Source organism: Morchella importuna (assembly GCF_003444635.1).
Source record: "Morchella importuna strain M04M26 chromosome Unknown Morimp01GS037, whole genome shotgun sequence".
In the NCBI taxonomy this organism is placed as follows: Eukaryota; Fungi; Ascomycota; class Pezizomycetes; order Pezizales; family Morchellaceae; genus Morchella; species Morchella importuna.
The window spans coordinates 441,988-458,264 of record NW_025763434.1 but is presented as its reverse complement, the minus strand read 5'-3'; the positions used below and the strand labels follow the sequence as shown (position 1 = coordinate 458,264).

At 44.9% G+C, this 16,277-nt stretch overlaps 2 protein-coding genes across 2 annotated transcripts; both read left to right on the top strand.

The window, feature by feature from the left end:
- Positions 1 to 196: 196 nt before the first annotated feature.
- LAJ45_09621 (uncharacterized protein) lies at positions 197 to 721 on the top strand (the record flags this gene model as incomplete). The annotated part of the gene is made up of 5 exons (XM_046119162.1): positions 197 to 207; positions 262 to 290; positions 370 to 471; positions 525 to 599; positions 672 to 721. The coding sequence occupies 5 exons, from the start codon at positions 197 to 199 to the stop codon at positions 719 to 721; spliced, it is 267 nt and encodes an 88-aa protein (XP_045967732.1).
- A 13,091-nt stretch (positions 722 to 13,812) lies between these two features.
- LAJ45_09620 (uncharacterized protein) lies at positions 13,813 to 14,231 on the top strand (the record flags this gene model as incomplete). The annotated part of the gene is made up of 3 exons (XM_046119161.1): positions 13,813 to 13,902; positions 13,955 to 14,044; positions 14,121 to 14,231. 3 exons carry the CDS (start codon positions 13,813 to 13,815, stop codon positions 14,229 to 14,231), a joined length of 291 nt encoding a protein of 96 aa, XP_045967731.1.
- Positions 14,232 to 16,277: the final 2,046 nt, after the last annotated feature.

Below are 16,277 nucleotides of genomic sequence, written 5' to 3'. Positions count from 1 at the left end.
CTCACCCCCCCCCCCCCCCACAAGCGCCAAAAAAACGCACTGGAAAGGCCTGTCACTTCCCCCCTCCTTTCTCGAACATCGCGACAGAAAAGCAGCTATTGAAGCGTGATGACAAGGGTTTCCCTGTTCCACTACACCTCCCCCCTCCTCCAATGAACACCCCCCCCCCAAATCCGAAGCTACTCCATTGTGAAAAATGTCGATGAAGTAACTATATAAGCACCGGGTTCGGTGCCGTCAAGAAAAAGGGCTTCAGCTTAGTATTGCCTATCCCATCATCCATTTAAAAGGTACTCAAAACCTCGGATATTACCACTCAGCTTATTGAACTGAAAACTGAACTGGACACTCTCCCGGAGTCGAACATAGTCAGCTCCAATTCAAGCAAATCTTTCTGTGGCGAAGTGGCAATAATCTCTCCTGCCTTTTCGAATTTTAAGACCTCATCGGCTTCCTCCTTCAACGTCTTCTGTTTCTTTATAAAGGAAGCTTCGAGCGCCAGAGTTTTGCGCGGTCATTAAAAGATAGTCTATCTACGAAGGGTGCAACATTGCAATTGAAGCTCGATACCAGATCTTGTCGCGTTTTACCCACCTACAGTAGGTTTCCATAGCAGGGGGAGGGTACTTTATCGCATTCTTACAAATCATCATACTAACCATTCTCGATAGTACAGTACATTACTACAGTACCTACCCACAGCGACGCACCGCAGATCTAAATACAAGCCTTCATACTATACAAACCACCTTACCTTTAACCAGACGAAAATCAATAAACAAAACCCCAATATAAAATGATTTGGACCTGTTGCCAGTGTGGCCGAAATAGCCACTGCACAACCTGCGACTGCGGCCACAACTTCTGTCTGAGCTGTGTCTACTCCCGAAAACCCCCACGGCCAAGATATCACCTTAGGTGGCCCTCCATATTACGCTCCCGATCATAGACGGTAGTGGCGCAACAACTGGGAGTTTTTAGCCCTCACCTTCACGGAGAATTGCATCATATCAGCGCGCAGCAGCGGAAATGGGGATTGGTCTATATAGGAGCTAGCAGCTAGTAATGATGTTCATGTAAATAGAAGTTCTTGAGTTCATTTTTTGTATTACGAGGACGGCGGCGGCGGAGGAGGCCTGTGCTACGCTAAGGCGATTGGTTTCTTTAGTTTTCTGTCTTTTTTGTCTCTCTATTTTTCAGTATTTCTGTTTTTCAGTCTTTTACTTTGCATATCGGAGTTGCTGGGATTTATTACGGGATTCAAGACATTTTGGGATTGAAAGAGTTATCTATAGTAACAATTCGCTGTATATACGATACCTTGGAGGCGAAGTTTCGTTAAGGAGGATCCGAGGGTTCCGGGGTTTTACTTTTTGCACTTTTTATGTTTTATTTTATTTTATTTTATTCCTGAGATCTAAAGTCAAGACACTGAGCTGCTGCGCAGAGAAAGCACGATGACTTACTCAACCTACCTTGCCTGCAGATCGATCCCTGTCCGCTATTTTCTTTGCCTAGGAATGTCTCGCTCGGATGGAAGGAGTTTTGGAGGATTACCGGCGCCTGTGCGCGTGTGTGGTGTGTGGTTTACAAAGATGAAGCAAGTAACCACGGAATAACTCTAGTTCGATATTCTTTGCTTTTAAGAAAGAGGGTTAGGGTTCTCAGCCATGTACCTGGTATACATGATGCAAAGCTTCACCGAACCCCATAGATTATACCCGGACGTTGTACGTGACATACTTATGCCTGCTCTTGTCATGCTTTGAGCTGTTGCTTGCTTTTACCTCTCCAGCCTCGTGCTGGGGAGCCTCAAAGTCTCACGCAGGCAGACCCTTGCAACAAACGTGTTTACACGAATATTAGGCAAGATAATCAGCGGGTGGTGCAAGATCGCGAGGACCTCTTTGCAAAGGGGGGGGGGGGGGGAAGTGGGATGATGTTCATGACCTCTTGTTTGACATCTGTTTCCAAAATAGTCATTTCAATAATTTAAAAAAAATTAAAAAATTAAATGCGAAATGGGGGAAAAAAAGAAAGAAAAAACTTGGAAGCACTTGGGAAACATTCCTACTCGTGCGCACATCTGCGTAAAACTAGTTGTAGCTACATACTTAGTTGTCCTTCCAGATCGTGTTAATTAGCCGGGACAATGTTTGCTTGCGGTGCTTGAAATATATATATTATTATATGGGGGGTCGGACGAGGCTGTACAAGGCGAGCTGTGATTACATGACATATGAAGTCAATTCCACCAGCTGGTCTCCTTCTGTCAGTTACAGATGATGATGATGGCGCGGATAAATCGTGAGCCTAGCTAGGTAGGTGTATACTAGTAGAGATATACCCCAATATGTAGGTATTCCACCTCGATCAGCTTTGCTTTTCGGTGTACTGGTGCTTCTGGGTACTTGCTAGGTTGCTATAGTAGGGATACCCAGCTTTCCGCCTGCAGATGAGTTATCATTTACTCTAGAGCACAGCTTGCAACAGAAGCTGGGCATGTAAATGCTTTATTGTACTACCCATTGTGAGTTCCATTCGGCCGGCAAAAGTATTCCTATATCTCAGGTGATATGATTGATTGATATTGACATGCTATCTAGAGTAGGGGTTACAGCCAAGCAGCTGGAAATGTGATTCAGTGAACATTGGCGAGCTGTGGTTACATGAATTGTCTTGGCCATAGTCTACTAAACATAAACCTTTCAAAAAAACCTTTAAGCCTTTGAAGAGCTCAACGCACGTGCGTTCCGAAAAGGCCTGGGCACACCACCCCACCTGTGCAGCAGTTACCGGGCATTGGGAGGGGAAAGAAACGTTTTTTAATCAAGATCTGTTGCATTTCCGGCGATCTGTTAGGTTGCATGGCCATGGCACTGAGCATAAGATACTCTACATAATGAGAGATGCGCAATCAGAATTGGGGACGTCTCCCGAACTGATATATATTGGGACGGGTTGCAGCAGCAGTAGAATTATGGAAACGTGGGAATCATAGCTGGATGCTGCTGCTGCTGCTAGATTGCAGTACTACGCCCTTCTCTTCCCTTCATCGGCACTTTGGTGGCCTTTTTCCATAATTTCTTGGCATCTTTAAGGTTTTGTTATCCGCAGCTATGCTGCTGCTGTAGAACGGCATTTCTGCTTCTGCGTATATAACAACCTGAATACTTGTAGAATAGAATCCTTGCTTGCCTGGACCAGCTTGGGTTAACTCTATACCGCATAATTATCATATAGAGTAGTAGTACTGTATCTTGAATGAAGATTCATGATGGTTCGATACTATAATGCCGGTCCGGCGTCCACGATTCAAACCTCCCTGTCCATTCCTATCCAGGCAGCATAGCATATATGTGCAGAATATATAGATATAATTATAATCATATATATATGTTTCAAACACATTGGTTTATCGCTGTATGCTAGATCTTGCTAGCTGTGCCTGAGAGAAACCTCACCTCCATGTTTATATTACGATGAATGAGATTGAGTACTATATAGAGTAAACATCTGAAACATATAACCATTGGCGGAGGGAAAGCTTGAGGATAATGCCTGGAGAAGAGCTGCGCGCAGACGAGCAGCAGTAAGAGTACCATACCCCATGGACCAGTCATCACGGAAGCCGAGGCTGTTTGTTCTAAATGCGATGACGGTAATAGGGTAATTTTACCTATTCCGACCACCCAGTTAGTCGGTTATTTTGTTAGTGTGAGCCCGTTCTCATTTGAAATGTAACGGCAACTTTCGACTCTTTCTTTTTCCTTCCTAGAGGCATCATGTACCACCCCCTCCTCCTGTGATGGTGATGATAGCAACGCAGGCAAGCAAGCAATCCCTCCCTCTCTGCACTATGTAGGCATAGTATTATGTAGATGTGATCATGAGGACACCCCCTCTTTCCTTGATAGTACCGGTTCTACCGTACGAATGGGAAACAGTAACTAAAAATAATGAGGGGTTCCAGGGGGGCAGAGGGGTTCCAGGGGGGCAGAGGGGGGGAGTTGCGATTAAATCGGTTATAATATGTAGGTACTCTATGCTCTGATGATAGATCAAAGATCTTATACATATGACGGTAAAGATAACCATTGAAACTCAGTTAGTGATATGTGGGTAGAGTGATGACACACTCCAGCAGCAGCCGCTGTCCTTTTCTTTCTGTGAGCTGTTCGCAGCGCAGGCGGGCGAGGAGGTTTTTTTTTTTCTTTTCTTTTCCTTCCCTTCTTTACCCTTTTCCCTAGCTCTCCCAGGACCCTCGAAACGTTAGTCTCTATCTGGAATCCCTGATCAAAACGGTTGCCGCAACCGAGAAGGAACGGACACTAAAAGATTTTCTTGCGTTGACGGCATTGACGCATGACGTTGTGCCTGCACGCCCTAAGCTTCCCTTTCCTTTTCGTAGATTGGGCTATCGTGGATGGAGGGTTCCAAGTTTCGATGAGATGTAAAACGTTAAATCGCATTCGTTCAGGCGGTGAGCCAATCGGGTCACTTTGTTTTCGGAATCCCTCTCTCTGATTTTTTTTTTCCGTTCCAGAAGCACCCTGGTGGCCCCCACCGAAAAACTCTATTAATTTGGAGAGCAGTTCAACAACGGCAGTGGCGGTTAAGAACCGGCCCAACTTATTGAAAGCTGAGCATTGAGAATAGTGTACTCTAGGTACCACATACTTTACCTAAACTCTCGGGACAGCTAGTCGGGTCAAGAGTAGAATTGTGGGAACGGTGTGGGGCATCCACTGGGGCCTGCCGTACGGAATCGAATCGGCATGAGACCTGTATCATTTCCTGCATGCTCCTTCTGACCCGAAGCACGACACCTGGGTTCCTTTCAGAGATGGCCTAGCAGTAGCGATGTCTTTACTAGTCTTTAGAATAGAAATTAGGTGTCAGAAATTCGCCCGCGCCAGCCAGCCCGATAGAAAACTACCCCGCTGAAACCCATCGACAGGTGCCTACTTTACGTACATAGTCAGTGACATGACTAATAACATTCCACTTCGAGATTAAGGATCGTATGCAGTTTCTATATCTGCAGCCGAAATACCATCCAGAGAGAAGCTCTTACTAGCCTCATAAGCCCGAGAACCTTAGATTGATCTCAGCGGCCTTTAGAAGATGACCGGGTAAAAGCCCACTCCAAAAACCGTCAGAAAACCGATAATCAACGCCACCCTGTGTGTGTGGCTTTCGCCTCCCTTCCCAATCAGAGAGAGAGCATACCAGGAGGAGGCAGATTTATGAGTACAAGAGGCCACCCTAGCTAAGATTTCTGACCAAGCATTTGAAGATATCGCATATGCTAATTTCAGAATGGCCAACTGAGGAAAAGGCTTCTTCAGATTGGATTGAATGTACCGAGACAGCTGCAGCAGCCCTACTGAATCCCGAGTTTTGACTTCTTTCTTTTCTTCTTCTAATATCGTGTGCCTGAGTAGAGTAGTAAGGAAAGAACCTGGCTTGGCTTGTGATACGTCAGCAAGGGAAGAAATAGAGGGTGATGAGCAGAGGAAGAAGATATCGTCGCCAATGGCGCATTCGCCAATTGACCCAACGTCGTCAACATCGACACCATCACCACGGCAGATAGAGTACTCGCGTGGAAGGCTGAAAATGATATCAACTTACTTATCGCGTAAACCCTCGGGCCGAAACGGGTGTCATGATTAAGAGAGTGAGAGATTCAGAGCTCAATTTCCCTTGACGATATGTGAATCTTGTTGTTAGTCTGCATATTTGTCTATCTGTCTGTTCCCCCCCAGGCTCTCTTTCTTCCCACGGCCCCCTAACCTGGCTCCATTGCTTGTTCCTTGCAACGACGCACGTGCACTCCAATTGACCGCGCGTCGGGTTTGGTTTGGCCTTTATGATCTACGACTAGAGCAAGTTTCACACAGAAGACCCGGGGTGTCTCATCCAGATTTGGAGAGAGATTTGATTGATCTGTCTCGAGAGTCAGTCACGTATGATCACTCGACTACCAGGGAGACTCGCAGCTGTTCAAGCCTGTCATCCAGGGGGATGGTTTCACCGAGAAAAAGAAAACATTTCAATGTCGTACGGTGGTGGCTGACCTGCTTACCACTCGCTACAACGTATCTACATTGTAACTACCACTCATCAACTAGTCAGCCTCTCGCAATCTCGAGCGATCCATTCGTAAGATATTATGAATCCGTGTAATAACACTAACTCAGCAGCAGCACTGGCAAGGACCCAGAGCATCAACTAGAATGTTACTGAGATTAACAACCCCCCCAGGTATATAGGTACTAGAGTAGATCAGTAAATAGGATATAGATATAGAACATGTCTTGAAAGCGGCTATCGTGGCTGACATTGTGAGCTGTGTAACCATAAAGACGTAATGGGTGTACCATTGCTACCGGAAGAGTGATCCACGTCTCTCAATTAGTCGCCGGTGCATTAGAACAAAGGTGAAATAATAAAAGTTGTCCAGTCGGTAGTGTTCACGATAGAAAAGCAAAACTTCAGTAGAGAATGTAAGGCTGCATGTTAATGACGTTACTTCTAGGCGTCAACGGTAGCGAACCATATTCTAGTTTGCAAACTAGATTTTCCTCATCCTTCCTTTGACGATGAAACAAGTCCCGGAACCAACCAAAAAAGTATTTCGGGCCGGTCAGAACTAGAGTAGAAAAAAAAAAAAAAAAAAACCAAAAGGGTCATGGACCCCGTTATGTGCAGCACAGGGACTCAGCCAGTCACTCATGGTACCCTCCTTAAGAGTCTGGCGTAGCGTATGCAGACAGGCTACTTAAGTAGAGTACTGTCGTTCACGGGGTATTGGTGGATACTGGGTATTGGCGAATTGCAGGTAAAATTTGGCTTGGCTGTCGCTTTTTTTGCCCTGTCCACCATCACCCAGTATCCGCCACTACCCCGTGAATGACGGTACTCGTTTACCACGAAAAGAACCAAGTGACGGAAACAGGGATAATTTGTATAAGAGATCACCGCCACTCCATACAAATAATCCTTACCCTGAGCAACTGGTTCTTTTCGTGGTAAACGAGTACATGTAGTTACGGGTAAGTTATGGGGGCACTTCTCGCGTGGTTGGGTTGGTTCCACCCACAAAATCACACGTACCCGTCGTGTATGACATCATCGCCAAACCGAAAGGAAGGGGGAAAAAGGGTTCGACCGCTTTAAACGCCCAATTGATGATACTCGCGATGAAGATTATCGATAGGTAACTAGGAAAACGCCCTCGGTACATACATAGAGTACATACTCTACTTCAACCCGGGAATTGGAATATTGCGCACGTCTCGGCCTGGAGAGAGAAAATGGTTATTGGAGCGATGAACCCCCCAACTCAACTCCCTACGTCTCTAGCCTCTAGATACCTGGATGGCCCCCAACTGAGTACAATATGTGATACTCTATGCATCTACAGTTCATAGAGTACATATTACCTACGATACGAGAGACTGACAGATCTACACCTTGAGCAGTTCAGTATTCTACGATCTAGCCAGGAACGAGCACGCGCGGGGAGGGTTATCATGGTTTCAGCATCGACAGACAGGAGACCTAGGTTTCACTTTTTTTTCCGGCTATCCCTCCCCCAACATGCTCGCCTGTCCCGCATTTCTTTTTTTTTTCTTTCTTTTTTTTACACAGATACTAGGATACCTACAAACGCAGGCAGCGGAGCACTAAGCATCGCCGAACTCAGTGAAATTAGGTCACAAATTGATAGCAGCTGAGTGCAGACTAGACTGCATACCTACTCTGCTTTACTCAAGAGTCTAAATCTGAGCACTGTACGCACAGGGGATGTGGGGGGCTTGGGCTAATGGGAAAAACGATATGAGCATAACATTGGCTGCTGTGTCTTCTATTTTTGGTTTAGTCCGTCAGCACGGTGACCCAATATCCCCCCCGCGGCCAGGTTCCGTGAGGGAGTAAAGTTAAGGATGTCACACAGACGGAGATAAAAAGCTTATGCTTCCCTCTCTCTTCCGGGCTGAGCCGACCCGACCGAAACTGACCCACGCCGAGACTTGTGGAGTTGTACCTCAGGGACCTTGGACGTCGCCAGGGTCAAGGTTTATGAAGAATGACAAATGGTAAGTAGAGCATACGTAGGCTTGGAGCACATTTGGTGGTTAGTACAAGCTCAGTGTCCAGTAAAACTAGATCCAACAATAAGCTTTGGCCTCTATGAAGAATATATGTAGTTAAAAAACAGAATTCCCTCAGCGCTAAACATTAGCATTCCAGTTGTTGTGTATGTACTAATCACATGTAGTTAAGCTTCTTTCCCAATTTCCTGGCCAAACTATCATTGTCCTCTGAATATCTACACCAAAAGTTACCGCCTCATGTCTCTTGATTGAAACCTTTCTCCCCGGTATTTGCAGTTGATGATTGTACAACCTATTAGGCCAAACTTATCTCCTCACTCCCAATGTATTCAAAACGTGTACGCACCCCTCAGTTCTCGGTCTTCTTTGCCATAACTAGCTAGATAGCATCAATCAGCTTGAGACGGCTATGTAGGCACAGGAGCTCTAATGGGCTGACTTTACGCCAGAGAGTAGTAGAATCTAGATTTATATTGTACTACCCAGCCTAGTACCGATTTTGTGGCCGGTGTGAGGTTTAGGAGTAGGTCGAGGAAGGCACTCCCCGAGTGTAAGTATTACGGGGGTGAAATGATAAGTAAATCTCTAATTTTCTATTTCAACTAATTTACTCCTACATTTTTTGTAGAGATGCGTGGCAGTTTGATTGTTTGATAACAGTCATATGCAATAATATTCGCCATTTATCTACCATTACCACGGCGATTATAAAAGAAATATTTGATATCCAACTATGGCTAGACAACCCAGGCAATGATAACAATGGGGTGGCTTTTTCGGTGCCTCAGCATACAAAGTACATGAGACATCAGTTCTCGGCCGAACCACTAGATGGAATTACCTTCTGTATAGAGTATCTTAGCCAGTCATCCATCAGACAAGTCAACCTGAGTCCCTGTAACAGAGAGGGCGATGATCACTGAATTTATGATGGGTACGTGTATATTGAACATCGTTATATACGGAGGGCGTTGTGACCGGGTAGTTAGTCAATGCGTGTTCGCCGATAACTATCTCGATTGTCTTTTCTTTTCCTCTAGCAGCTGTTTGAATGTGATATCCACCCCTACAAAACAAAATACAGCAAAAAAAAAAAGAAAAAAGTCACTTCGACAACGAACACGCGACGATTATGTATGCACGCCCACGGCCACGGTCGGCCGCGGGCGGTAGGCGGCATATGAGGATTTTCCGCGAATCCGGTCCCAAGAGGACGGCACTTTACAGTAGCAGCGGCACATCATAAGGCTTTCCGTATTACCGCTATCGGTACCACACGCAATTGGCAGGCTAGATGAGCCGAAACGGAAATTGAGGGGAGGAACGGACAGAAGACCGTTGCGCTGCGCGTTGCGGGAACTTCAAGTTCGGACTACCGGACTTGTGTTTGCCGAAAACCGAAAAAATCCCGGGGCATGCAACTTGTCATAGGCTATCACTCGCCCGTTTGCAGTGGCGACGTGACCACCATGATCGAGGATCTAGCTAACAGACAAAATGTGATCCCGGGGAGGATTCCGGGTCAGGACCCTTCCATTCGCCAATACATCCCCTCATAAACAGCAAAGAGGTAGGTATAATAGACGTACTTATTACTGTGGGTCGCTTAACTGTGGTGGTGCCGGTGGTGGCGGTGGTGATGGTGGTGATGGTGCTGCGGGTGGTGGTGGCCCTGACCAGTCACCTGGTTGGAGCTGACATGGCCTTACAGGGCAATAGAGGGGCCCCGGAACTAACACGCGGTTATTTTTTCAGAGAGAAGAAAGTTCAAAACCGGGTAGAGCAGGGTCGGGTATTGGACACGAGACAGTCGCTAAGCTCATGGCGGCGCTAGGGTTCAGGTTGAAACAATGGCTCGGAACATGGCATTTTGTGGAGCTGCATGTGAGGTGCACATACCGGTACTCTGGTAGGTGGGTGGGTGAATCACCAGTGATCACTCACTTCAATGGGAATGGGTGACATTCCTCCTCTTCAGATCTGGGCCCTTTTGTAGATAGAAGGTCCTGCACTGAGGGTTTGCCTGCTACTGTATAAGTCATGTTTTTCGAATTGGCCTTCATTTGATGGGTCAGCTAGCACACACTAACTAGAGACAAAGGATGAGCTTCTTCACCGGATGATCGATGAGCAACGTGCCTATATGTGACTAACCTCATAGTGCTAAAGACCATCATGTAGAGCAAAACAGTATCATGCCCAAGGTGATGAAAAAGGGGATGATTAACACTATTGATAGACCTCGGATGGATGAGTGGATGGAAGGATGGATGGTGATGCACCTCAACCCTGCTGTCTCATGTTGGCAGCATTCCCTTGACGCGCCATTCTGCCACTACACGTGCTGGAAGTTACGTACCCATAGGCAGTGTGTATTTACGTAACTTCTCCTAAATACTGTTATAATATTATGTAAGTACTTCATCGGAGAGACGACCTTGTAAAGGCTACATGTATACTACTATTAAGAACATGATCTAGGGGTAATCGCCCTATATGTACGCGTATCGTTAGGTATAGAATGGGCGTATCTGTCGGTCGCTACTGCAGAAGATTTGAAAAGCTTAAGTTTACCATACTCGGCCTACACCTTGACTACGAAATCCCGTGCCCTTGAGCCTGTCAGCCTTACTGATCGTTAGCAAATCCAACCGTCTGTTCCTGAGCCTTAGCTAGTGCTGAGTAAGGTAGTTGATGCGTATAATGCATGCGTTAACCCTGAAAACTCCAGTATTGTCCGACCAGAGAAAATAATGTGCGCATATAATATATATCATTTTCAGATATTATCATGTGTCCGTACAGATTTAGATAGTCGTACAGATCCTCTATCCAGGTTTACAAATAGCTGGTGCGCATGGTGGCATATCAGGGGGGGTCTGGGACCCCCTCACCCCTGAATTTTTAACCGCTTTTTTTGTGCATTGTTTCCTGAATGTTGTGATATTATGTACATGTAGGTACCAGGGGCCAAGGGAGGCCGGCCTCTAGCTCTCGGTGACCATCGATGATTACCTATTGCGTGCACATACTTGTTACACCTCGGGCTTTTGCGGTCTCATATAATCATATATTTATACCCCTTCGTATACTTTCAAGGTTCAGGCACCATGTTGGCATCAAACTAGTGCCGAACCAGAGGGGGCAGGTATGTACGCGCGCAAACATGTGTAATTACTTAAGTATTATGTATACGTATATCTCTACCAGTAGATGATTAATTCGACAGTAGACTCGGTAAACGGCAACGCTCTTGAAACTGTCTCAACCTCTAAATTCACAACTTGGCTCTCCTTTCCTCCGATACTGGTAGCGGCGCCGAAAAGTCTCCGGATCGTGTAACCTGTTTCTTTGATTCCTAGATCCCTCGAATTTTAATATTTGAAATAGAGAATTAAATAAATGTGGTTCGGAAGTCGTTTAGCCGGTTTCTAATATTGGATAATTATAATCCCTTTCTTGTACTATTTCATTTATACTGCTGCACGCGGTCTCATTGTAGATCAAATATATATATGTTGTGAACCCTTATACAGGCGTAATCGTATACTGCATGTATTCATTCATTATCCTAGCTACAGATGAAAGGTTGAACGGTTACACTTGTTGCCGGATTTAAATGAGTCGGATAAATTTGTGGGGACGAGGTAGTCAATCACGGAAAATCACTCGCCCAACACTTCATCGTTTCACAAGTTGACCGATCGGGTCTACACCCTTAATTCCTGACCCAGGTCATTTTTCTCCACGTTATTTCCCCACATGTGGGGTTATGGTGACCCGTAACGGGCTATGTCGCAATTAATTTATATACTTACATACCTAGCTACATAATCAGCCCCTTGTTAACTGCAATTGAACCATGGAGATCATCACCTTTCCCTCACGAGATCATAAATATATTGCTGCTAATTTAAAAATTTAAAGAATAGAGTAATATAATGTGGAGTAACCGGTGTAAATACATATGTAGATCAAGAACTAAAGTAAACGGTGCTCCCCGAGACGTTGATGCTAGCTGCACTGGCATTAATGGATACTGCATCACTGCATGAAGCCTTATGAGAGCTTTTTCATATTAAACGATGAACTGATGATCACCGGCGGTTCACCGCACACCATAGTTCAGGGGTAAATTCATGCTTAAGTACTACTCTACAGGTATAATGTACCCATATGTAGTCGAGTTTAATTGGCAATTGGAACAGCTTCTCGTGGAACCAACTGTCCATCGGCAACTTTCAACTTTGAACATGAGTTGTTGCAACAGATGTCCCCCACAGCCTCATCTCACCCCCTTGCAGAAAACCCACTACTCTCCATCATCCACATCCGCGGTCGTTGCACAACCCCGCCCCTTTCCCTCCTCGTGTTTCCCCGACGTCGCCCCACAATTAACAACCCCCAAAGCGGACTTAAATATCCCTCAAAACTCTAAATTGATGGTTGGGACCGTATGTACATGCGTGACAAACTGCGCTAGCGTTGATGTCACGTACTTTACCGCGCGGGGACGAAACAGTTATGCGAGCTAGGTATGTATCGTGCGACCAGGTTTAAGTACCTTTATAGTACCTACATAACATATGCATAAGAGTAGGTATGTACTTAGGGTACCCGTACCCGACTCTGCCTCGGGAAGATAATTCCCCACAAAGTGGACCTTTTGTGACCCATAAGTTGCTGCCCTGGGAAGATTTGATGAAGCAGAGTAAAGTAATAAGTGAGGCCTTAAGGTGGGGGCCCGGTGTGCGGGTTGGTTACAGGGAATAATTCTAGGCCTAATCAATGAATTCCTCACCTACATAGCGTATGTAGCTTTGCTGGTGCTTTAGAGTACATACTTTATGCTATGCAGTGACCTTCATCACCCTCGTGATAGTTATTTAGAGTAGTGAACATGTCTCAGCAGTCGATGCCAAAAATACTTTGGCAGCATGTTGATGTCACTGGGGCACTGAAATAGGTAGAGTTAAAACCTTGAGTCTAGTTAGTCTTGGAACTCGATCGATGTTGATGTGTCATCCAATAGTACTTATCTGATTGTTTAGTATTTAACTAAATACGAACAGAACGTGGCTATAGTTGTGTAAGGCTGGGCTCTTGCTCTTGCTGTGATTGGAAGGAATAACTGCCGGTGGCCAAGCTGTAGTACACATGCGACGATCGCCAATTATTTATCCAGAAACAAGGCCTCAACGGAAGCGGTGTATAAGATGTTTCTTGGAGTGGTTTATAAGAGAGGCCACACATGCCGGCGTAGGAAAAATGTCTCCCGACTCTAAGACATTCCAAGAGCTCCAGCAATACGAAGATGCTTCGTATTCCGTTTTAGTATATGATGAGTTCGTATCATTTTTTCGATAAAGACTACCGTGTGTGTTTACTATATATCCCTTGGCCTGCATGTCTCACCGGGCCAAGGGGATAGCTACCGAAAGGTGCCAATATAACTATTAATAATGATATTCGTACTATAAAGAGCGTAGAAAACCGCGTGCTGCTCAAACTCTACCCCCTAGATCGAATACTCTCAACAGGAGCTCATTTTCTTGTGGACTTTAAGTTATCCGTACTCCAAAGATGTATTCCAAGAAACCGACCCTATTCATCGTCGCCATGTTCATCGGCCTCTGCGTCGGGACACCCGTGGATATTACCGGTGCCAGTGGGCTTGTTTCACGAGATGGCATATACCTTCCTTCGTGCGGATGTTTTAACGACTGTCTTATCGAGTGTTCCAAAGGAGGAAATTGCAATTGTCCCAAGAACTGCGGTGAGTATTTCTATCCGTACTCAGGAAAACTCGAGTATTGAGAATTGTTTAGACCCGAAATACGAGTGCAAGTGTGGATGTACGAACGATTGTATTAGAAATTGTCCTTATGGGGAAACCTGTATCTGTACACTGCAATGTGGTAAGTGAAATTTGTTCTGTCTAGATGGGTGATTCTGCAGATCTGGGAGGTATTGATATATTGGGTATGGGTGTAGATGCGAAATATGCATGCCCTACTTACATGTAGCTACTACCATTTCGTAGCAGCTGTATACGTATATGTATGCATTGTCGACAAACGTATAAGATTCGGAGGCTGGGTTTGATGGGCTTTTCTTCCCTCCTTCTTTTCGAAACAAACAACATCAATCTTTGAGATTGTGTTTCCATTATTATTTTTTGTTTTCTCCACTACATGTATTTGTTATGCATGTAACTGCACACGCGTTTCCTCGATAAACTTTTTATTCAATTATAACGTGTAGTCTCGTTCCAAGGGGAGGACACCAATCTTCCGTCATATCTGTAGTAAAGTTAGTTGAGGGACAAATCTGTCTGGAAAGCGGTAGAGGCGAAGCGAATTATTCAAGTATCTCATGACGATTGGCCGATCTCTCCCTGTCATGTATTCAAAAACTTTCGAACGTATAAGATAGGATAGATTCAATCGATCTCTGGGGGAGTACGTACATTATCTTGGCTAAAGGCTGATCTTATTTTGTTGTCTTTTTGTCCTAGTCCTTTTAGAGCAAAGCCCAACAAGGACATGTCTGGGTGGAGAGAAGAGGAAAGGTACATGTAGCTCTAGTGAACCAGGACGTTTTAGCTCTCTCGGGTGTTTGTAACTCGAGGGATAGAGCATGCATGATACTTCAAGTACACTACTAGCAATGTAGTGGTGTGTAATTTATCACCCATGCATGTACTCAGCAAAGGCTACACGTACCTCCTAGTATGGTTACGTACCTTGCGAATCTGTAGATCGGTTCGTGGCTCGGGAACGCTAGCAAACCTTAATCTTGAAGATCCCACGCCACATCTTATCCTGAAAGGGAAGTCTAACATTTCCCTTTTCAACGTCTTTCAACAGAATATGTACATCTTGCACTTTTTTCTTCATGATCCGCGTCTTCTTTTCAAAACACTCTATTGGAGTAGATAGTGCCAGGGGTACGTTGTGTGGGGACGCTCGAAAGTAATTGGGCGCACTTGAAAAACACTGATCTCAGGAAGTACCGTCTATATAGGCGCATCTAAGAACTCGAAAGTAATACGCACACTTATAAATACCTCTTAAATTCACTAGATACTATTAAATCGTAGTATTGGGAAGGGATAGTACCTCAGTATTTATACTAATATACTATAATGGAGCTCGAGGCCTCACCGCTCATACAGGCATATGTAATCCTCAAAACCATATTCGCCCTGGTCGCCAAAACCGTCCAGCAACGACCCACTTATCTATCATTATTTTTCGCAAAACTTTCATCCTGTCTTTTGGTTTATTGGCTCTTTATCCGCCCTGGTACTGTAGCCGTCATTTCAAATGTTCACAGCGGAGAGGGGCGGATAAGGTTGTATCAGGAATGGTCGAATGCACAGCAAGAATATGAGTTTGTTAAGATTATAGAGACAAGTATGAATGGAGCTGCGGAAACAGCTGTAGATGAGCGTTGAAACTGATATCTTTACAGAGTTAGAGAAGTAGTGGCCTTTTAGCTGATGATAAGTTTCAGAGTCGTATGGTTATCGCTCCAGTTGCAGAATCTAAACTTCCAATCTGATGAAATACCAGAAGAATCGCGGTTCAGTTACCTTGTATGGAGCGGTAAATGTGTCAAAAGTGATTTTACCAACGGTTGATAGGTTATTTACCACCGGTGGTATAAGTACTGAATTTCAGTCCTTGTGCCAGTATAAACTGAATTTCAATCTTTATGCTGCGATATACTTCATTAGTAGATGTTCAATCATTAATGCCAACACCTATGAAAACTTCCCACCGGTGGTGAAATACCTGCCACTGGTGGTAACATACCTGTCACCAATGGTGAAATTCACCACCGGTGGACAATAGGACTCATACATTGGCATTATATAGCCTCTTTTGGCCAAAAGTTCTGTGCTTTTATCCATTATAAGGTATAAACGATGGCATTATTTTCACCACCGGTGGTAAAATTACTTTTGACACATTTACCGCCCCATAACCTTGTTGGTGAAAAATTTCGACTACGACTCGTGGTGGCAGTATCTTTCTCTTCCTAGGAGTGATCTGGCCTATCTATTTATAATGCATCGTTATAGGCCTGATACCGATATCTCCAAAGCTTACCACAGTTACTGTTACATAGTGTTGATTATAAGTA